The sequence below is a fragment of the Schistocerca nitens genome, chromosome 2, assembly GCF_023898315.1.
Source record: "Schistocerca nitens isolate TAMUIC-IGC-003100 chromosome 2, iqSchNite1.1, whole genome shotgun sequence".
NCBI classification, from domain to species: domain Eukaryota; kingdom Metazoa; phylum Arthropoda; class Insecta; order Orthoptera; family Acrididae; genus Schistocerca; species Schistocerca nitens.
Window position 1 is genome coordinate 84,377,107 of NC_064615.1, and position 22,900 is coordinate 84,400,006.

General features: G+C 37.6%; 1 protein-coding gene across 1 annotated transcript in view; it reads left to right on the forward strand.

Moving 5' to 3' along the window:
* Positions 1-15,639, forward strand: part of LOC126235760 (serine-rich adhesin for platelets) — a 196,917-nt gene extending 181,278 nt beyond the window's left edge. The window contains exons 19-22 of the mRNA XM_049944556.1: positions 812-1,038; positions 6,108-6,305; positions 7,910-8,071; positions 12,588-15,639. Of these exons, the coding sequence (XP_049800513.1) occupies positions 812-1,038; positions 6,108-6,305; positions 7,910-8,071; positions 12,588-12,800 (800 nt within the window). The 3' untranslated portion in view covers positions 12,801-15,639. The remainder of the gene's footprint in view (positions 1-811; positions 1,039-6,107; positions 6,306-7,909; positions 8,072-12,587) is intronic.
* Positions 15,640-22,900: the final 7,261 nt, after the last annotated feature.

Sequence of the window (22,900 nt, forward strand, 5' to 3'; positions counted from 1 at the left end):
CCCAATGACGTATGACGCCCAATCACCTGACCACATTCGAAGTCCGTGAGTTCTGCGGAGCGCCCCATTCTTCCCTCTCTCTGTGTCTAATGACTACTGAGGTTGCTGATACGTAGTACCTGGCAGCAGGTGGCAGCACAATGCACTTAATATGAAAAACGTATGTTTTTGGTGGTGTCCAGATACTTTTGATCACTTAGTGTATATCGTAACTGTATTCGGCCACTGTTTGTGTGAAGGTGAAAGTAATCCCAATACATATAAAATGTATTGAGAGGAAAACTGAAAGCAGAAAGCTAAAATTAATTTACGTTAATAAGTAGTAGTGTGACAGTGTACTCATTTCAAAAGAATAAAAGACCTATTCGTATATGTATCTTGTGACTATTTACAAAAACATATTTCACTAGTATGCAGTTTTTAAGTTGTCATTAAAATGGTAATTAAAACAATTTGAGGATGAAGAAGGGCTGCGACTCATCTAAAGCTGAGTGTGGGATAGAATAGTGTTGCCAAATAACATGCCATAGACAATAACAACACATTCTCTTGGTTCAGGGTATCACAGTGCAGTGATTATCCCAAGTTTCCATATCTTTAAACAAAGAGCAGAAACTGGAGTAATTGTTCTTCAGTTTCACACACTCTGCTACAGAGTAATTTTAAGAGAACATAGCTATGTAGTTACACTACAGACTTCATATTTTGATTACTTTTTAAAAGATTGTGGTAGTCATCAGACATGTTTGTGTACTGAAAGGTTAAATGCATTTATACCCGTAGCTTAACATTTTCGTTTCTGCACTTATAGGTCACACCAGTACAGATGGTGCATCTCAGGCGTCACCTGCTGATGGGATTGTGCATGTACCTGATGGCCAGTATCCAGATAAATGTCAAGAAACAGATGTTGCTACATCTGGTGATGCATGTGCAAGTGGTGTTGGAACAAGCAGTGGCAGTACCACTGGTGACAGCATCAGTGGCAGTACAAGTGAGGTAGATGAAGACCTTGCTCAGCCTGCTACAAAGACAAAGGTAATTTCTGGAATTACATCTTATTATAGTGGGGCAGGTGCATTGGATTCTTGACTCTAAACTGAAAGAAAATAATTTAAATATGCAGTGAATTATTGATTCTTTCTGCTTAACTGACAGCCACAGTGTCATTTTCCAAGATTTTCTTTAAGTCTCACAATTTATTAATTCAAAATGTGAGAAATGTGAAGGGAAAAGTTTGATCTAAAGTCTCCAAGTTATAAAACAGCATATTTGTAGGAGAACTTCAATAAAGTTTGGAAAGTAGGAGAAGAGCTATGAGGAATGGTTTTGAGTTGTGCTTGGATAGTTCAGCAAGTAGAGCACTTGTCAGCATTAAGGCGAAAGTGGCAGGTTTGAGTCCTGGTCCAGCACAATTTTAATTTTGCCAGAAAGTTTAATGGTTTCAATTTGCTGGTGAAATGCCTCTCTCACCATGATGCATAACTAGCAAAATAATTTACCTGATTTCAATAAAGTGGTGTAATGGAAAACATTGAGGGTAATCAGTACATGGTAACAAAATGTTTCATGGGAGCTGTGAAGGAAGCTGACTGGAGGAATCTGTATCATGTGGCACGTCATTCTGAAATTTAACAGCCCCCCCCCCCCCCCCACACACACACACAAAAAGAAAATTAAGTAGGTCTGATTTCATATTACAAGAAATAGTGTGTTGTAGGAAAATAATTAACAGTTTAAAAAGCCTCTGTATAATGTCTGAAAATAATAATTCAGATATTTAAATTAAATCCATATGGATAACAGTTAGAAGAGAAACTGGGAAATCTGTTAAGGAGTATTAGGAATTTGTTATAAAAGAAAGCAGCCAAGTAATAAATGATAGCAGTGCACTAGCCAATGTGTGGCATGGACAGGTAATAGAATACATGTAAGAAAAACTGTCACATATATAGAGGAGTATCACAACTAGACCATGATCTGCCCAAGACATTAAGAATGTAATTAATTTTCTCAAAAGCAAAAACTCTCGCAAAACTGATAATATTTCAAGTAAATTAGTAAAATCCTCATCTTCACATATATGTACAGTGTATTCAGTTACATCACAGTGTGTGTTTCCAGATGGACTGAAAATGCTATTACCAGGCCCCTTTAGAAGAAAGGTCGTATGACAGATATTAATAATTACTGATCAGTCTCCCTAATTCCTTCCTCTCTGAAGGTACTGAAAAGATTGTGTTAGAGGACCACAACACCTCTCTCTCAAAAATAAGGTATTTAATCAGTCTTAATGTAGATTTCAAAAGAACAAGCCATTTTCAATTCATGAAGCAGACTACACAAAATTTCCATGAAAAAATGTTGCTGATTAGTGTTCAATAAGTCACATAAAATCCATTGATTGTGCAAGTCATAGTATTGTACTAGATAATCAGAAATGTTGTGGTATCAGAGACGGCTTAGGAAAAAATGGTTGGCAACTACTGTTTTTATTGTATTTGCTTTCTTTACTTCTTGCTAACATTTTCAGGGCCATAGACCCATTTTCAAGCAATCAGGCCTGCCATCACTCATGTTGTCAGACTGGGATCCAGTACCATCACCAGTCACAGCCAAATTCACTATTTAGTAACAAGAGATACTTGTCAGAAAAGATTATCTGAAACTTATGTTGGTCACCTTGGTGTTGGTATTCCAGAGCCTCTGTTGATCCAATTGAATACTTGCATTGTTCCTTTTACAATGCATTACTGGAGTCCTGCTTGAATGATTGTGCAGATAGGCTAATACTCAATCTCTAGTGAACTCAGTTTTGAGTTTTAACATGGAAAAGGAGGGGGGTTGAGAAAGAAGCCAGAAGGTGAAAAGTTGCACCTACACTTAATAGATATTTATAAATATGTCTGCTTGTGTCTGTATATGTGTGGATGGATATGTGTGTGTGTGTGTGTGTGCGTGCGCGAGTGTATACTCGTCCTTTTTTCCCCCTAAGGTAAGTCTTTCTGCTCCCGGGATTGGAATGACTCCTTACCCTCTCCCTTAAAACCCACATCCTTTTTTTTTTTCCCCTCTCCTTCCCTCTTTCCTGATGAGGCAACAGTTTGTTGCAAAAGCTTGAATTTTGTGTGTATGTTTGTGTGTCTATCGACCTGCCAGCGCTTTCGTTTGGTAAGTCACATCATCTTTGTTTTTGGATATATTTTTCCCACATGGAATGTTTCCCTCTATTATATTAACCTACATTTTAAGTAGTTATGAACCAGATGTGGAACATTTTTAAACTTTCATGTGATATTACTCCTCTTTTTTATTTTGTCTGAGTGGTTTTCTATTCTAGTGCTCTTTCCCTTTCCCCACAGTGACGAATCACACATCTTACCTAATGGGAGGCAATGACTATTTGAAAAAGGTTCATCCTGTGTATGGCTTCTCCCTCTGTGTCACTTCAGATGAGTAGGAGGAACAAATCTGTAAGGTTTGGATACAATATAACTAGTGTCCTGCTTGACACAGTGAAGTCTTTTAAATATCTGGGTATAACAATGCGAAAGGATATGAAATGGAATGACAGTGTGAGAACTGTGGTAGGGAAGGCGAATGGTCAGCTTGGGTTTATTGGGAAAATTTGAGGGAAGAGTGGTTCACCTGTAAAGGAGACTGCATATAGGGCACTGGTGGAATGTATTCTTGAGTTCTGTTTGGGTGTTTGGGATCTGTAAAAGGTCGGATTGAAGAAAGACATCGAAGCAGATCAGAGGTGGGCTGTTAGATTCATTAACAGTAGGTTCGAAAAACATGTAAGTGTTACGGAGGTGCTTCGGGAACTCAAATGGAAATCCCTCGAGGGGAGGAGATGTTCTTTTCTAGAAACACTATGAAAAATTTAGAGAACCAGCATTTGAAGCTGTCTGCCAAATGATTCTACTGCCACCAACATACATTGCTCATAAAGACCATACTGGAAAAAAGTGCAGGTGATGCCTGTATATAAGAAGGGTAGAAGGACGGATCCTCAAAATTACAGATCAATATCCTTAACATCGGTTTGTTGCAGGATTCTCGAACATATTCTCAGTTCGAATATAATGAATTTCCTTGAGACAGAGAATTTGCTGTCCATGCATCAGCACTGCTTAAGAAAGCATCGCTCCTGCGAAATGCAACTCGCCCATTTTTCACACGATATCTTGCAAACTATGGATGAAGGGTATCAGACGGATGCCATATTCCTTGACTTCCGGAAAGCGTTTGACTCGGTGCCCCACTGCAGACTCCTAACTAAGGTACGAGCTTATGGGATTGGTTCCCAAGTATGTGAGTGGCTCGAAGACTTCTTAAGTAATAGAACCCAGTACGTTGTCCTCGATGGTGAGTGTTCATCGGAGGTGAGGGTATCATCTGGAGTGCCCCAGGGAAGTGTGGTAGGTCCACTGTTGTTTTCTATCTACATAAATGATCTTTTGGATAGGGTGGATAGCAATGTGCGGCTGTTTGCTGATGATGCTGTGGTGTATGGGAAGGTGTCGTTGTTCAGTGACTGTAGGAGGATACAAGATGACTTGGACACGATTTGTGATTGGTGTACAGAATGGCAGCTAACTCTAAATATAGATAAATGTAAATTAATGCAGATGAATAGGAAAAAGAATCCTGTAATGTTTGAATACTCCATTAGTAGTGTAGCGCTTGACACAGTCACGTCGATTAAATATTTGGGTGTAACATTGCAGAGCGATATGAAGTGGGACAAGTATGTAATGGCAGTTGTGGGGAAGGCAGATAGTCGTCTTTGGTAGAATTTTGGGAAGATGTGGTTCATCTGTAAAGGAGACCGCTAATAAAACAGTAATACGACCTACTCTTGAGTACTGCTAGAGTGTTTGGGATCCCTATCAGGTCGGATTGAGGGAGGACATAGAAGCAATTCAGAGGCGGGCTGCTAGATTTGTTACTGGTAGATTTGATCATCACGCGAGTGTTACGGAAATGCTTCAGGAACTCGGGTGGGAGTCTCTAGAGGAAAGGAGGCGTTCTTTTCGTGAATCGCTACTGAGGAAATTTAGAGAACCAGCATTTGAGGCTGACTGCAGTACAATTTTACTGCCGCCAACTTACATTTCATGGAAAGACCGCAAAGATAAGAGAGATTAGGGCTCATACAAAGGCATATAGGCAGTCATTTTTCCTTTGTTCTGTTTGGGAGTGGGTCCGCAGCTCGTGGTCGTGCGGTAGCGTTCTCGCTTCCCGCGCCCGGGTTCAATTCCCAGCGGGGTCAGGGATTTTCTGCCTCGTGATGACTGGGTGTTGTGTGATGTACTTAGGTTAGTTAGGTTTAAGTAGTTCTAAGTTCTAGGGGACTGATGACCATAGATGTTAAGTCGCATAGTGCTCAGAGCCATTTTTGTTTGGGAGTGGAACAGGGAGAGAAGACGCTAGTTGTGGTACGAGGTACCCTCCGCCACGCACCGTATAGCGGATTGCAGAGTATGTATGTAGATGTAGATGTAGAAGATAAGATACGGGAAATTGTGGCTTACACAGACGCATAAAGACAGTCGTTTTTCCCTTGCTCTATTTGAGTGGAACAGGAAAGGAAATGACTAGTACTAGTACAGGGTACCTTCTGCCGTGCACGGCATGGTGGCTTGCAGAGTATCAATGTAGATGTAGATCATCAACAAAACATTAAAGATGGTCTTTACTTCTTGTCATGTCTATTGTATTTTGTGTAATGTTCACACTATTATAGACTGTGTAAGTAACCATGAAAATGCTGTCCATTTTAGTGTGACTGCTCTTGTGTAGAACCATCAGTGCCATCACTTCCCTTAAAATGGTAGTGTGTGTGTGTGTGTGTGTGTGTGTGTGTGTGTGTGTGTGTGTGTGTGAGGCTCCTCCTCCTCTCTTCCTCCCAACACACAATAAAACAATATTTTGTCCATACCAGAATGGGTTTCATGTGTTCATGGTAATGGAGGAAAATAAACTATGATGTGGTGATGGTAATGGATGTTGTGTATGAAAATAAAACATGGCCTTTCACTGCTGTTTTAATATGTGGGTAATTTTACTGATTTAAGAACTTTGTTGTGTAATGTTTACAGAAGGAGAAAGAGATTGTGAAGCCTAAGAAGTGTCGTGACAGACAGCCATCAGTCGAGAGTCGAAGCAAAATGGCAGCATTCCTACCAGCTAGACAGTTATGGGGTTGGTCAGGAAGAGGTTTCAAGCGACCTGGAGCTAAGGGACGAGGACGTAAAGAGTTCTACAAAGCTATCCAGCGGGGCAAAGAGAGTATCAGGGTGAGTCTCTCCTGACAATTGGTTGTGTTCTCATCAGCTCGTCAAATATGGTTGCACATAATTGTTGGCAAGAAGTGCTGTAGCCATTCAAAACTCTGCTTGAACAACTATTCTCAAAATTATAGATGAGAAACTTGTTACAATGCTGCAGTATTTACTAAAGGCATTCCACATAGCAACAGAGAAGCTGCACTGTACAATAATGAATGCAAAATGGACGAAATATCCTGGTGGATATTCAAAATATCCTTCTGAGGGAGAAGTGTCCGCAGTTACATTAAAAAAGTTAATCGTGATTTTTACTGCTGTTCTTGTCAGTCATAGGTAGTGTAGGAAAATTAATAGTATTTTTTACAATGAAAGAAAAGTAAGAGTTCATTGTTGTGTCAGCAATGGAGTCATCAGAGATGAAGTACAGTTGTAGATAAGACAAGGATAGGGAAAGAATCATAGTACTGATGAAGGGAAACTGCAATAACCCAAATCTGGTTGCCATGATGGGCCTGTTTCTCCCAAATGCAAGTTGAATGCTTTAACAGCTGTACCATCTCACAGTGGGTCACGATTTTAGTCATAGAGAACTGACTATCTTAAGTAAAGATAAAAGTATAATTTCTTGTATACAACAATAATATACACCCATCAAGAGAAGTATAAAGGTAATAGACAGTACTCGTAGATCTCATTAGAAAGAACAGACATTGACCAGTAAAGGCACATTTGGATGCTGACTGTTGTCAAAAAGTGAAAATGGTGTAAGGAGTGTTGGGTTTTGTACATTAAGTAAAGTTATCCAATGAAGCAAAAAACATTTATCACCTTACACTGCAGTGATGTATATGCTGTAAAAACTCGGAATCCTCATATGCCAAATAGTAATCACATTTATTTATTCCACAACATCATTGTGGACTATCTGCACATTATTTATAATGCATATAAAAGTTAAATAATTTATTTGTGTATGTTATGTGATGCCAGTTTTTTATGAGTGTGTTTACATATGGTTCTGTTCAGTGATTCTTTGCCAAAAGTGCAATTTTAAGGATTTTGTGAGATTTTTACTAATGCTACTGCTTGCAAGTTGAGGAACAAAAATGTGGTTGGTTACATGTGGTCATTGTCAGGACATTTTGAAAATCATATGATGTGTATTTGTGATGTGCACCTGTAAGGCCACTTAAAAATAGTTCCACTGTAAATAATGGCCAGAGGTTTGACATGAATAAACTGTATTATCTGTAATTACACATTTTTGGTGGAACTTTGTGTCATTCAAGAAAGAAGGCCCATAACTTTATTCAAACAGATGAGAAGCATTTAGGTAATGAACACAGAAAAGAAATGTCAGATTTCTGTGTTTGAAGAATGTATTGTCAAAACAAAAATTACTAGTTGTCATTTGCTGTTAATGATACTGTTAACAGAACAGAATGGATAAGCTTTTATTGCTTGTAGATTTGCCTTGTAAATTTGTCACTGCAAAGTGAATTGTTATTTTCCTTTACCTGAACAGAAACTTACATAACAGTATGTCAGGGTAGAATATAAAATAGTTGAAATAAATATGAAACCGTTATAAGTATAATAAAATTTTGTTATAGGTTGGTGACTGTGCAGTTTTTCTGTCAACTGGAAGACCTGATCGTCCATACATTGGTCGCATAGAATCAATGTGGGAAGCTTGGGGTACTAACATGGTAGTACGTGTCAAATGGTTTTACCATCCAGAAGAGACTAATGGATGTGCACCTCTAAAATATCCTGTGAGTTTTAATTAATAATTGTTTCATTGGCCTACATTAATAGACACTTTTACAGAATGTTTCATATTCAAAATCCATACTTTTAAAAAATACCATGTAGTAGCAAAGGAAAGTGTGTGTGGATGGGGAGGGGTGGGGGATGGAGGGGTGGGAATGAATGTTATCTTCTGTACAAATGAAATGTGTTTATGGTGAGGGTATGGACTGATAAAATGTGTAAATCCTTAATTCCCCAGAAGTGTTCAAAGGCGTTCATATCTACCATACATTGGGATATTTGGGGGCTACTCAAGATGACAGTACTACACTGTAGACTGTACATTGGCCAAGTGAGATTTTTTTTTTTTCCAGAGCAATACTATCACTGTTAAGGCAAAATTATGATGTTGCTGATTGCATTCAGTCCACAAGGAGACTGTAATAGTAAAAATAAAATGCACGCTCTATAAACATTAGAGGAAAAACCACTAGATTGTTCTGTCATTATTGTTAGCAAGTGGCTACTGATCGTTCATGAAAACGTGCACATCTCCATTTGTAAAGTGTAATATAAACTGTAATACACATCTGGTGCTGTGGGGTTCTGCTGGCTCTTTTATGCATAGTCACCAGATGTTACATAGTATTTTCATCCGCATGTTTTGATAGCAAACGTTTACTACCCTTGACAGTTCTTCCAGTGGTTTTTCATTACCGTAAAATTTTACCCTTTCAAAGAATATGCAGAAAAAATTATCTCTATTTTAATTAGGAATTCAGGACTGATTTCAGTGCTGTGTGTTCTTTGAATGTCGCACACATAAAATAACTTGTTTTGTGATTCTGACTCATACATGTGGAGCAGATAGTAGTGTCTAAAGACCAGATCACAACACACAGAGATAAAATAACTGCCTCACCGTAAGGTCTCTTGTGGCCTCTATAAATACTCAGTACGTTCTGTGATTTAATCATTTTAAGCCAAATTTAAATAGAGCACAAGTCAGCCTATTCCATCTTAAGATGGTGGAGGTGTGATAAGCTTTAAATGAGCCGTGATGAGGTGAATGACTTCAGGGCTGACCAACTGTGAAGTATGTTGGAGTAATGATGGGTAGCATTATGACTTTCAAACCTCAGTTATAAATAATAGAGGGGTTGTCTGTACTACAATTAGACCAACAGGACACTCGGTTGTAGGATATGATGAGAAGATATATTTTTCCTCAGAACTTCAATCTTCACCATTTGTCTATATTCTGCAAATCATATTGTCACAAACAAAAACAATATACTTGTCCATTTGGTATGTAGTCCAATGTATAAATCCATCAGCAAGAAAGTAACTGAATTCAGAGTCTGTATACAAACTAGTTCCAAACAAGGTTCACAAATGGTTCACAATATTGACATGATGATAAGTAAGTAGCTCTGATAACATCCAGTTGGAAAAGGATGATGTGAGTCCACATGAATCCTGGCATACAGCCTGAGGCACGCCTCTGGTGATGCAGCTTTGAAGCACTATAAGTACTTGGCGGAGGTGCTATCTTCAGGTGTTTACCAAGTTTTCAGCTGATAATATCATAACATCAGGAGGAAATAAAAGATAATTCCCCTCCTTCAGTTGGTCTGTAGGGGCAGCATTGACAATTTTTGTGTGTGGTCAGTGAGGTAAGGTAGAGAAGTTAATTGTGGGATGCTTGCTTGTGTCTCCCTGATGATTGACTTGCCTTCTACTGCAAATTGGACTGGTGGAGGTGCTGTCTCTTTAGATGGTGAGGGAATCTTGGGACTTGTTGTAGTGTATGGTGTTCATTTATTGCAAACTTGTGCCCTTTGGCTTCTCTAAGCATGAGGTGAACTGTTGTCCCAAGAAGGGAAAATTTGGACACTCTCCCTATCAGAAAACTGGTGGCAAGTGGAAACAAGCCTGTTTTGGCTACAGTTGCTGTGTGGTGGTGCCAGCAGACAATATGAGTATTGTCTCATCCAAGGCTTAGACCACTTATTCAGCTGACCTCAAAGAAAGAAATTTCAGTAGCTGCATACAAGGTTATTAAGTTATATTTATATATTTCTTTACTCTTGAAGAGAATGAAACTTCACACTTGGCAAACAAGCAGGTTTCTGTGAAAACAGAAGTGAAGGAAACAGAGAAAGTGTCATAGATCAAAGGAATGCAAATGATCTGTAATTGTGATGTTCAGGAATCACACAAAAAGACATTGGAAATACAGATTTACTATAGTCAAAATTCACCAATTGATAAATGACAACGAGGAAAACTCTGTTTATTGCATGAAATGTCTCCCATTTTTCTATAGTAATGTTAATTACATACAATATGTGCATTGTTCGAACCATCTTCATAGTCAGTCCCCAAATTTTGTAACTCCGTGGCCTTAAATACACCATTGTAGGTGAGTGAACATTTTCAAATGCTTCATTTACGTTTTTTGTTTTGCATAGGAGCATTCTTTAAAGGAAGGACTATATCCTCATCCTGCTTTAGTTTTCATTACTGCCATAATTTGAGAGCCATGTCATTCTCACATTTAAAACTGTTTGATCACCTTAGTCATTCAGTGAAGAACATTTCCAGTATTTCACTGCATAATCAGTGTGATTATAGTTAAACTACTCATGGAGGCAGTGTGTGCTGTACTTATCATATGGTAGCAAAACGGTAGATATTCATTGACTTTGATCAAAGACAGAAACTGAAGAGAAAATTCAGAATGTTGCTGCAGATCATGATGTTTTGGTTGCTGCACCGTCTGCATCTTTTATGGGTACCATTTTAAAACAGACCACCAAACTTTGCGTACAGTTGGCCATGGGAATGGATAATTTTTGTGACACTGCATGGACAGTAGCACTACATGAGGTATGTGGTGCATGGTCATTACAGCAACAGCAACCATGTCAATAAGTGTCATTAGGGATAGGACGCCTTCCTATTTCAGGTGCCACACCAAGCTCACCCATGTTTTCTAATTTCATTATTTAATGACATTCCGCCTCTCCTCAAACCTTTCAGATGGTGATACTTTCTCAATGCAGCACTGTAATAGCTTCCGTTCACATAAAACAGTTTCACTAATAACACACAGTGTCTCTCCTCAATAGCCATACTGTTGACTCATGTTATTGCTTGTCAAATGACAGTATGGATGTCACATAATCATGAAAACTGCATACAGAACCAGGTTTACACCTAGTGGCCACGACTGGAACTAATTTGTTTTCCAGCGTAAATTGGTTCCGCATTAATGTGTTAACATATCAAACAAGTTTCACTGCCATGCAGTAATTACAGCCCACACTCAACCTCCGTGAGTAGTTGCACCACAATTATAACCACCCAATATTATAATATTTTACACAGTTTGTCTTACTGGCCTCTACTTCACTTTTATTGTTCCTAGCAGATGTCTCATGCTTTGTCTGAATGTAAATATCAAGGATTTCCATGCCTCGTTATGTGCCACAAATGACCTGCTCATATTGTTCTGCCCCTTTCAGGGCATAGTACTTCAAAATTGCAGTGAGTTTTAAGAAAGGAGCACTATGTTGTGGAGATTATCAACTACAGAACAGTTTAAAAAATTATATATAAAACTACTGTCTTTATTTATATTTGAGAATATTGAAAAAGATAGACTGCTACCCATCATATTGCAGAAAAGTTGAGTTGCAGACAGGCACGAGAAAAAACTGCTATACAAGTAAGCTTTTGGCTGAAAAGTGTTCTGAATTAGATCACAGATTGCGCGCGTGCGTGCACACACACACACACACACACACACACACACACACACACACACACACACACACACACACACACACACACACACACACACACACAAATGCAACTCTCACACACATGACCGCTGTTTCTGGCTGCATGGATTTCCCATTTGAGCATTTTATTTTAATTATATTGTGCATATCCAGCATCATTGAGAGATAATCCCTGAGTGAATAAATTAATAAAAGGCAATCTGATAATGCACCTACATATAAAAAGTGGCAGTAAAAGTGATAAGACATTGCTTCTCCTGAATGAATAACACATAAAATGTTTAGGAAATTCTGTAGTTCCTAAAAAGGATAAAAAATGTAAGGAACAAGACTGACCCCCAAATGCTCGTCTATGAAACATTTTTAATTTATATTTACTACATCCATTATGGACTATGGTGTGAGGACTGTGACTGTTAATTATAATGAAACATTATACAATTCTGTGTCTGTCCTTTAGTTTTATTTTATGGATAAAATAAAACTTTGTAACTGATACAGAATTATGTTTTTCCATTGGATTAATTTATTTTCGATGTTTTTGGTAGCATTGTGGTGAATGTTCTGAGAAAATAATGCAGTATTAAAATTTGTGGGCTTATGCTCATAATTTTCCCATATCATAGGATGTGTGCTGCATTCATTAATTTTTCTGATCTGTGTAATTTGAAATTTTTGTGAAAAATAAGCTGAGCGTTTTTTTACAAGTATGCTTACTGTTTTATTTCAGGGTGCATTGTTTGAGTCACCACACAGTGATGAAAATGATGTTCAAACAATCTCTCATAAATGTGAAGTGCTGCCACTAGAAACATACATTCAGCGCCTGGGTGCTGAACCTCATAGGTTCTCCACTATTTATGATAATAATGATATATACTACTTAGCAGGCTATTATGATCCCACAAGCAAACAACTTACAATGGAACCAGGTGTTATGTGAACAATTTAGAGTCGTAATCTCTTTCAGAATATCTCATCTGTGTTGTTTTGTTAAATACTTTCCATGAACATTTAGCAGCATATTTGTAAATCCAGACTGTGTGCTCAAAATTTAACATTTTGCATACAAAGAAACTTTTCAAATGTATTTATTGTTCTGGGATGGCTCTGTGTTATTAGTATTCAAAGCTGAGGGTGGGTATGCAAACAGAGAATGTAAATATTAAAATGTTGTTGTGCATACTGTTGGTACAGTCATAGTTAACATCGTGTGCAAGATGATCAGATTGTAGAATAAGTGCAATGCTGTTTCATGTATTTATATCAGATTATACCTGTCAGCCTTCTGCATATATAAATAGTATTTATTTTTATTGACCACAGAAGATTCTTGTATATAATGGAACAAGCCAGTGAACGATTGCATGTGCCTGGAATCACGTAGTGATTCACTTGTTTAAAGACTGCACACTAGTAAAGTCTAGATTGATGGGATTTATTTACTACATTCTGTTACAGAGTTGAGAATGAAAGATTGAGGTGTCAATAAGCTAAAGACTGGCAAGCGTCTTAAAGAAAGATATTGTATATTTAAAGATTGATGATGTATATTTTTTTCCTCTCATTGTTAATGTATAGTAGATTTCCTGCATCAGTCTCTGATGCGCCTTCGCTATCACAAGTTAACAATCAGAGATATTGATACATGTATAATTTTTCATTCGAAAAGGAACCAGCTAGTAGTGCAAATTATGTACAGTACTAATTCTCACTGAATGCCTGTAGTGTGTATACTGTTTAAATTACTGTGGGCTGTTGCTGTAGTATGTTAATGATTTTCAAAAAATCTGCAGACTGCATTTCAGATAGATAAAAAGAATGAAAAAAAAGAAAGAAATTAATAAAATACTTTTAAGGGCACTTTAGTTTTATAAAAATGAGATCTAGTAAGTTGAACTATTTTTCTAAGTTACTTTTTCTTCTGATTTCTTAGGGAGCTGGACCACTTTCCTTTCTTTTTAAAATTATTTCCAATCACAAGTTGTGGATTATAGCTTAACTGGTAACATAGGAATGATCTTCATTTTATTACATATCCCTTAAAAATATGGGATGAATGATTTAAGAGCAGGTGCCATTTCAAATGTTTGTTCTGTTTTTAGACTGCTTTTCTTGCAAGTAGACTCATCCTGTGCATTTGTGTTTGTTTCACTCTTAGTACTCTTTTGGTCACAAAGAAATGAGGTAGTACTCTCAATAATCAAAAATCATTTATCAAATGAATCGGTAAGGAACCACAACTAGTCAAAATTTGTTTTCAGATAAACGGAAGAATAATAAAGTCGGAAAGTAGGCTGTGTGCAGCCAATTGCCACCCATCTTTTAAATTGGTTGTGTAATTTTTCTGCTTTCCAGATTACAGTATAGAGTGCTTAATATTTTTAATTTTTACTGAAAAGCATTAGCAAACTGTTCTGTGGATTTGTAAGGAGTTGTAAAAATTAGCACCATTATGTAATAGTCGCATAATAGTCATGAAAAACTAAATTACTCTAGTTACATTCAGAATATTAAAAATAAATTTCCAAATGTACCCATGTGCATTGGTTTCATCCAATAGTCAACTTATTTTACTAATGTGAGGGAAATAAAATATGTTATGAAGCTCAAGATCCCTTCATATATTCTTATATATATTAACATCAGCATATGAAATGTCCAGTTCTTGAATGTGTCATTTCATGTGCTATGGTTCTAGCATTGTTAATATAATTTCCTTACAAAGCTCCGCCCTTGTGCTAGGAGGACAAAACATTCTCTAGTTGTCAGAGACAATAGAACGCATCTTATGTTACCAGGTGAAGGACTATGCAGTTTGACTCTCATGTGTTCCGAGTATGGTGTATAAATGTGCCATATGGTATTTTCCTTAGTTCATAAGTATATTTTCTTGTGCAGATGCTTGTTAAACTAGTCCACTTCCTAGAATCAGTTGGGTATGCTGAATTTCTCTTAGTTCAACTTTTTCAGACCTTTCATTGTATTAATTTCACTTTTATTGTAACGTACTTGTGGGAAGAATGTGTGTTTATGTTGTATATTGTCTGTGACCTGGACATATAATGGAGGTGTTGCAGCAGCAGATAATTCTTTACATGAGAGTTATCAGTCTGCAGGATGAGTTTTTATAGATTGTACAGTTAAGCTTAATTTTACTGTTATAAATTTATACAAATAAATGTATCAAATTACGCTTATACCAGAAAGAGCTACACAGTCTTATTTAGGTGCTGTTAAAATTATTTTCAAATATGTTTTATATAAAACTCAACAAGTGAAATATATTGTAAACAAAAGGTGAGGTATGAGTGTCATTTATTACCATGTTGCAAACAAGGTGCTATGTGTAAAGAGTATTTTACTGAGGAAAGCAGTTTGTTAAAGGACTTAAGTGTCTCACTATTGTGATCTTTTGGAAGATAATTACTATATTAGTATGGAAAGAAACTTCTCTTTGTTTTATAATTTTCACTTATTCTTATATGAGTGAAGTAAATAAATATTTAAATATATAAATTATATAACTATATAAAGAGACAAAGAGAAAGAAAGTTTATGTTCACAAATTAATGCAGGGTGAAAAGATAAGACATGTAATAGTATTCTCCACTTTTTGTATATAAAAGTGTGTGTGTGTGTGTGTGTGTGTGTGTGTGTGTGTGTGTGATGTATATGTGGGCGGGCACAAGCATGCATCACATGTGTGAGAGATATTGTGTGCACAATTGTGTGCATTTAGAAAGTGTAAAATAAAATTGAAAAATTTTGATGCTTTAAAATTTTGTATACATTATTATCCTTTTGCCTTTCTTACCTCAAACATATTCTAAATTGTATAAGAATCTACCAAGCAGTGCATAATTCTCTTGCCTTGCTGCCTCATAATTTAAGTAGAAACACTATTCTGTGTAACCAGAAACTCAGCCACGTCAGGTCAATGTTTATGATAGAAAAACGAAGTATTCAGGTTGGATGCTTGTGTATATTCATTTTAAAAGGCATTACAGCATAGGCCATAATCACAAATTGTAATAAATCATCAAATTGCTTTTCTTTCACACTGCACTGTAACTGAATCAAGTATTGGTCGATTACAAATATAAATAGATTGTAGCATTAGTTCTGTAGTATAGTAACAATATATTTATGCAGTTCAGTTATGAAAGGAACCTGACGTGATGGTTAAACGAAAGATAATATATTTTTACAGTAATTACAAAAAAGGAACACTTGCTTAACATTCCACAACATCATTTTATGTCTTCAACATATGACTTTTCACTTATCAAGCCACCATCATGTGAATAATGACTGTCTCATACACTGAGATATTAATTGCAATAGATGCTACAATGATGAAAACTTTGAAGTAGCTTTGTGTATAAAAAAAATAACAGGAAGAACTTGTCAGATTAGAAATGGTGTTACTGTTATCTACTTTTCTCTTAGTAGGCCAATGAAACTTTTATTTTTTTTTAATTTATTTATTTATTTATTTATTTTTTTTTTTTTTTTGGGGGGGGGGGGGGGAATGTCTTGGTTCATTTGGCTCAATTCTGGTTTTGCAAGCTTTCTGATTCTAAAACTTCATGGGCCTTATTACATTAATAAGTGAGACCAATACTGGGACCTTATCATGGGCACTCTTGCAGTTAACTAACACCATATTACATTTTTAAAGTTTCTGTTCTGGAAGGATGACTGTCCCTCTCCAAATTTAATGAAGCCTTATACCAAATATGGTATTTAATTGATCGTTGGGCATGTAGAGGAGTTTCTGTAACTTAAGAAACCCACATGTGTATACCACACTTCCTCATACTGTGCAATTCTAATTGGTGCATCCTGTGTGTAGTGCTCATGTGACTTTATTATATGGGCATTACAGTTTTAACTGATATCAAGGTGTAGGCTTCCAAGATTGGCAACGTTTTATTCAAGATGTGTTTAAGCCTGTTTTCAAACCAGAGGATCTCAGTCAATTCTAGGAACAATTCCACAACTCTAATAGTGCTTATGCTCTATACGTGTTGCTAGCTCTTTTTGCCAACATAGCTAGCCATCTAGATAAGCTGTTAATGGTCTTTGAACTGACTCGATAGATGTAATTTGTGTTTATGTGGGCTGCAGTGTATGATCTGTTGCACCTACTGAACTCAGTAGCCACCAGCAAAGCCGTCTTCACATCTCAAATGAGACAATTTCACCAAACTTTTCAAGTATTCACAGGCTTTCCTCCTTTATCTGTCAGCTATATAACTGAAGACCTCCATTATCTCTCAATGGCCAGAATACGCACTTTCTGTACTTGTGTGGACCTTTCTCAATGGTCAGAATACACACTTTCTGTTCTTGTCTGGACCTTTAAAGAGAATCAACCCCAGTACTAAAAGATCCTATATTGACTTGGATGTACCCACAGCAGTGCAAGCAGTACCCATTCAAAGATTTGTGAACCTGGCACATGAATACACTGTTAAAATTGTTCAGTAAAGTGAAGTGTAATTAATAGCTGAATGTCAGCTGCAGGAAGTGCCAATAAAAAGGCTAAAATATGTACATGTAAGTGAACACACAAAAATATGTGAACATGTTGCTTTTGTTGTATTAGACACAAAGAGAGCATGAACTGAGAATACATAGTCAACATTAATACATGCTAACTTGAACAGTGCAGCTGAGATTACACTTTATGAACTCACTATGCTTTCGAAATATTTTTCTTGGTATTGTTTGACAAAAGTAGTTACTCAGATTTAACCAAGCTGCCCCACCCATATGAAAAAATATTATAACTTTATTCTCTGTCAGTGACTGGTAGAACCTTATACAAATTAAAAAAGAAACTGTTTTGTTTATTCCTAATTGCTTTGGGGCTTCTTAGACACTCATTTCATCACAACTGAATGTGTCATCAGTACATAAAATAACCATAGGGGACACTTAGGAAATTGCTCTTAAAAACTGTTTTTTGTTATTTAAAATGGGTTACATTTGAAAAACAATATTACTCATCACAGTATATGGATGTCAGAAGCTTGCCCACTCTGTAAAGGAGGACAGGTGATCATCTGTGTCAGATCTGACAACAGAATACAATGCTGGTGCAAGCACAAATCTTTTAGAGCGCACCATTTAGTGCATATTGTTGAACGTGTAACTCAGCCAACTGCCTGTACATGTTCCCATGTTGACCCAGTGACATCGTAAATAACGATTGCAGTGAGCATGAGATCATTGAGATTGGACCGTGGAAAATGGTAACATGTTGCTTAGTTGAATAAGTAACATTTCTTGTTACACCTGTTTGATGGTTGTGTTCAGATATGCCATCCTCAAAGCGAACAGCTGCTTGAAACAAGCAGACGCAGTCCAGTGGATGCAGTATTATGCTATGGTGGACATTCACTAGGGCTTTCATGAGACCTGGTAATTGAGGGCACCACGACAGCAATGGACTGCGTAGGGTTGACAACCATCCCATACATCCTATATCATATCCTGTGTTCCATATTATTTCAAATTTATCCCACATTTTTCTGACTTTTACAATGGTAGTTAAAATAATTTATTTCGTCTAACATGCCTTTGGCTTTCCCTACAATCTCTGCTTCTGTGGTGAACAAGTAAACCAGTCCTAAAAATATATAGTCACTTCTCCATTTCTGCAATGAAAGAAAAGTCTAAAGTCCTTTTTGAATTTGTAGATGTAGAATGAAATGAAATATTCTAAAACGTACCAACTGAATGGCTTTTATCAACATAACTGGTTGACAGAATCATTACGTTTTGGGAACCCATTAAAAGCTACATAAAAAGTAGCAGTGATTGTCCAAAAGCTCTAAAGACATTTTTAAATGATTCTGACAACATTGGAAGAGAGTTAAGCCTGGAGATTTATTTAACTTTTTTCCCATGTTGTTGCAATTTTAAATTGTTATAAGTTTTTAGAGTGCTCTGATGTTAGTATAATGGAAGCCTATATTATACTAGCAAAATTGAGGAAATAATGAGTGATAGGTATTTTGGTAGTGGCACAAAGAAAGTATTCAATAAGTTAACTTGTTCCATAAGCAGAAAACACGTTGAAGATAATCTTATGTAATTTTATGTTTCATGTGAAGAATTTCAAATTTGAAGACCAATTGCTAATGCCAACCTCTTTGTATAAAGAATGAAATTATAATGAAATCTAGACTTTTAGGTGCTTACAGGCATTGATAAATATCAACGGGGACAAAATTTCTGCACTAAAATTTAAGTATCTTCAGGAAACAATTGAGTCAATTCAGATAGATGATGTAGTTGAGAATTGTTCATGTGATGAATTTTGTAATGCAAAGGTTATTTTGAAGCAAAGCATAGATGGAAGGCTGTGCAAGCAGAAGATGGGTTATTATTTTGTGTATACTGAGAGCTAAAAATGTTAATGTTCCCAATTTGCTGAAAGTAATTGTGTTTATATTAAAAATTCCTGGCTCAAATGCTGAGGCAGAAAGAATCTTTTCACTGATAAACCATAAATGGATTGAGGGGTACAACAAATGTGCCACTGAGCTTATAAAAGTGGAACTGCAGGTAGTTCAAAATGGCTCTGAGCACTATGGGACTTAACTGCTGAGATCATCAGTTCCCTAGAACTTAGAACTACTAAAACCTAACTAACCTAAGGACATCACACACATCCACGCCCGAGGCAGGATTCGAACCTGCGACCGTAGCGGTCGCGCGGTTCCAGACTGTAGCGCCTAGAACCGCTCAGCCACTCAGGCCGGCCTGCAGGTAGTAGTGAATTTTAATTTTAATCATAGATAATTCTTTACTTACATAAACTCAAACAGAAGCAAAGTCCATAAATAAGTACAAGTAATAATGTAAAATAAAATATATGTGCACACTTTAAATATATTCCTGCTGTTCTTTGTAAAAAAAAAATAATCATTTGAAATGAAATGTTTATTTTGTAGGCTTTCTCCTCAATTCCTTATCTTCTCCGTAAAAAGTCTGCAGCCCTAGGACTTCATGAACATTATTGTGGACCACCTGCATCCATGCAAGCTCAATGTCTTCTCTGATGGAATTATGCTACAGTGGTTTGAGGACCAGGACAGTTAACTCACATTGAACTCTTGACCAACAAATATGCCTAATCTGAATGAACCCAACAGAACACATCTGGGATGCTGCCAGGTGTCAAATTTGTCCCCTCAAACCGCTGACCCAAGCATCATAACCCATAATTTAAACAAAAAGTGTGAGTTGTGTATAGACATCTGGTGCTACAAACCTCTGGAGACCTACCAAGGACTTGGTGAATCCATGGCAGGCTGAATCACTGCAGTATTGCTTTCCAAATGTGGAATCAGCTACACTACTGGCCATTAAAATTGCTACACCAAGAATAAATGCAGATGATAAATGGGTATTCATTGGACAAATATATTGTACTAGAACTGACATGTGATGACATTTTCACGCAATTTGGGTGCATAGATCCTGAGAAATCAATACCCAGAACAACCACCTCTGGCCATAATAACGGCCTTGATACGCCTGGGCATTGAGTTAAACAGAGCTTGGAAGACGTGTACAGGTACAGCTGCCCATGCAGCTTCAAAATGATACCACAGTTCAAGAGTAGTGACTGGCGTATTGTGACGAGCCAGTTGCTCGGCCACCATTGACTAGACGTTTTCAATTGGTGAGTGATCTGGAGACTGTGCTGGCCAGGGCAGCAGTCGAACATTTTCTGTATCTAGAAAGGCCTGTACAGGACCTGCAACATGCGGTCGTGCATTATCCTGCTGAAATGTAGGGTTTCGCAGGGATCGAATGAAGGGTAGAGCCACAGGTCGTAACACATCTGAGATGTAATGTCCACTGTTGAAAGTGCCATCAATACGAACAAGAGGTGACAGAGACGTGTAACCAATGGCACCCCATACCATCACGCCGGGTGATATGCCAGTATGGCGATGACGAATACACACTTCCAATGTGCGTCCACCGCGATATCGCCAAACACGGAAGCGACCATCATGATGCTGTAAACAGAACCTGGATTCATCCCAAAAAATGACGTTTTGCCATTCGTGCACCCAGGTTCGTCATTGAGTACACCACCATAGTCGCTCCTGTCTGTGATGCAGCGTCAAGGGTATCTGCAGCAATGGTCTTCGAGCTGATAGTCCATGCTGCTGCAAACGTCGTCGAACTGTTCGTGCAGATGGTTGTTGTCTTGCAAACGTCCCCATCTGTTGATTCAGGGATCGAGACGTGACTGCACGATCCATTACAGTCATGTGGATAAGATGACTGCCATCTTGACTGATAGTGATATGAGGCCATTGGGATCCAGCACGGCATTCCGTATTACCCGCCTGAATCCAACGATTCCATATTCTGCTAACAGTCATTGGATCTCAATCAACGCGAGCAGCAATGTCGCGATATGATAAACCACAATCGGGATAGGCTACAATCTGACCTTTATCAAAGTCGGAAACGTGATGGTACACATTTCTCCTCCTTACACGAGGCATCACAACGTTTCACCAGGCAACACCGGTCAACTGCTGTTTGTGTATGAGAAATCGGTTGGAAACTTTCCTCATGTCAGCACGTTGTAGGTGTCTCCACCGGCGCCAACCTTTTGTAAATGCTCTGAAATGCTAATCATTTGCAAATCACAACATCTTCTTCCTGTCCGTTAAATTTCGCGTCTGTAGTATGTCGTCTTCGTGGTGTAGCAATTTTAATGGCCAGTAGTGTATTAAGCAGGCAGTCTTGATGCTTTGGCTCATCAGTGTGTATACTGTGAGGATAGTCTGGATGCTAATGGTAAAAGGTTATTTATTGCCCTAAAAAACTTCATAATGCCCAGGGAGGCTATTATGGATCTAAATGTGAAATAATCTGAGAGAAGGTAAGTGTCAAAGGTGAGACAAACATGGTAATCAGAAGCTTTTACAGATAGATGTAATGCCTGAATAAACCAATAAAACTTGAAAGCTCTGTGATAATATGAGAATATTTCAACTTACCAGCTGTAGTCAGGAAGAACTGTTCAAATGGCTCTGAGCACTATGGGACTTAACAGCTATGGTCATCAGTCCCCTAGAACTTAGAACTACTTAAACCTAACTAACCTAAGGACAGCACACAACACCCAGCCATCACGAGGCAGAGAAAATCCCTGACCCCGCCGGGAATCGAACCCGGGTGTGGGAAGCGAGAACGCTACCGCATGACCACGAGATGCGGGCAGGAAGAACTGTAATTAGAACAAGTACCATATACACATTCTTGACTGTTATACTGAATGTTTTATCCAAAATTTGCCTTCAGTAGTTGGTTAGAGAAACAGCTCAGATAATAATGTCTTATGGTTCCTGATGACAGAACCAAACTTTTGGATACTACTAATTGAGAGGGAATCAGTGACAATATGGCTGTTATAGTATCAGTTGCTACAGGTATTAAAAGAAATGTTAAGAAAAGTGGTAAAATGTTTCTGCTTAGCAAGTGCACAATGAAACAGACTGAAGATCAGCTGAGTATTCAGTATCAGACATTCATTGATGGGGATGAAAATTTGAAGTTGCAAAGAGTATTATGCAATTGTTTTAGATGTGTAAGTGTTGAGTAGTGTTGCTAACTTCAAAATTGGAATATGGGAGACCAATGATAACTCCAGATTATTATGCCAATCGGCTGTGCACAATGTACAAGTGGCATTCAATAAGTAATGCTACACATTTTTTTCTTGGCCAGATTCAGATGGAAAAAATGCCACATTTATTGTGGAATGTTGTGGAATATTCCTGCTTCAGCTCCTGTAATTTCATGAAATTCCAGTAGGTGGTGGCACTATACGTAGTCTTTGAAACAGATGATGCGTTCCAACCACAGAGCTGTCATTGAGTTTCTTTTGTCAGAAAACCAGATCAATGCGGATATTCATAGGCACGTGCAGAATGTCTACAGAGATCTGGCAGCAAACAAAAGCTCGGTGAGTTATTGGGCGAGGCAACTGTCATC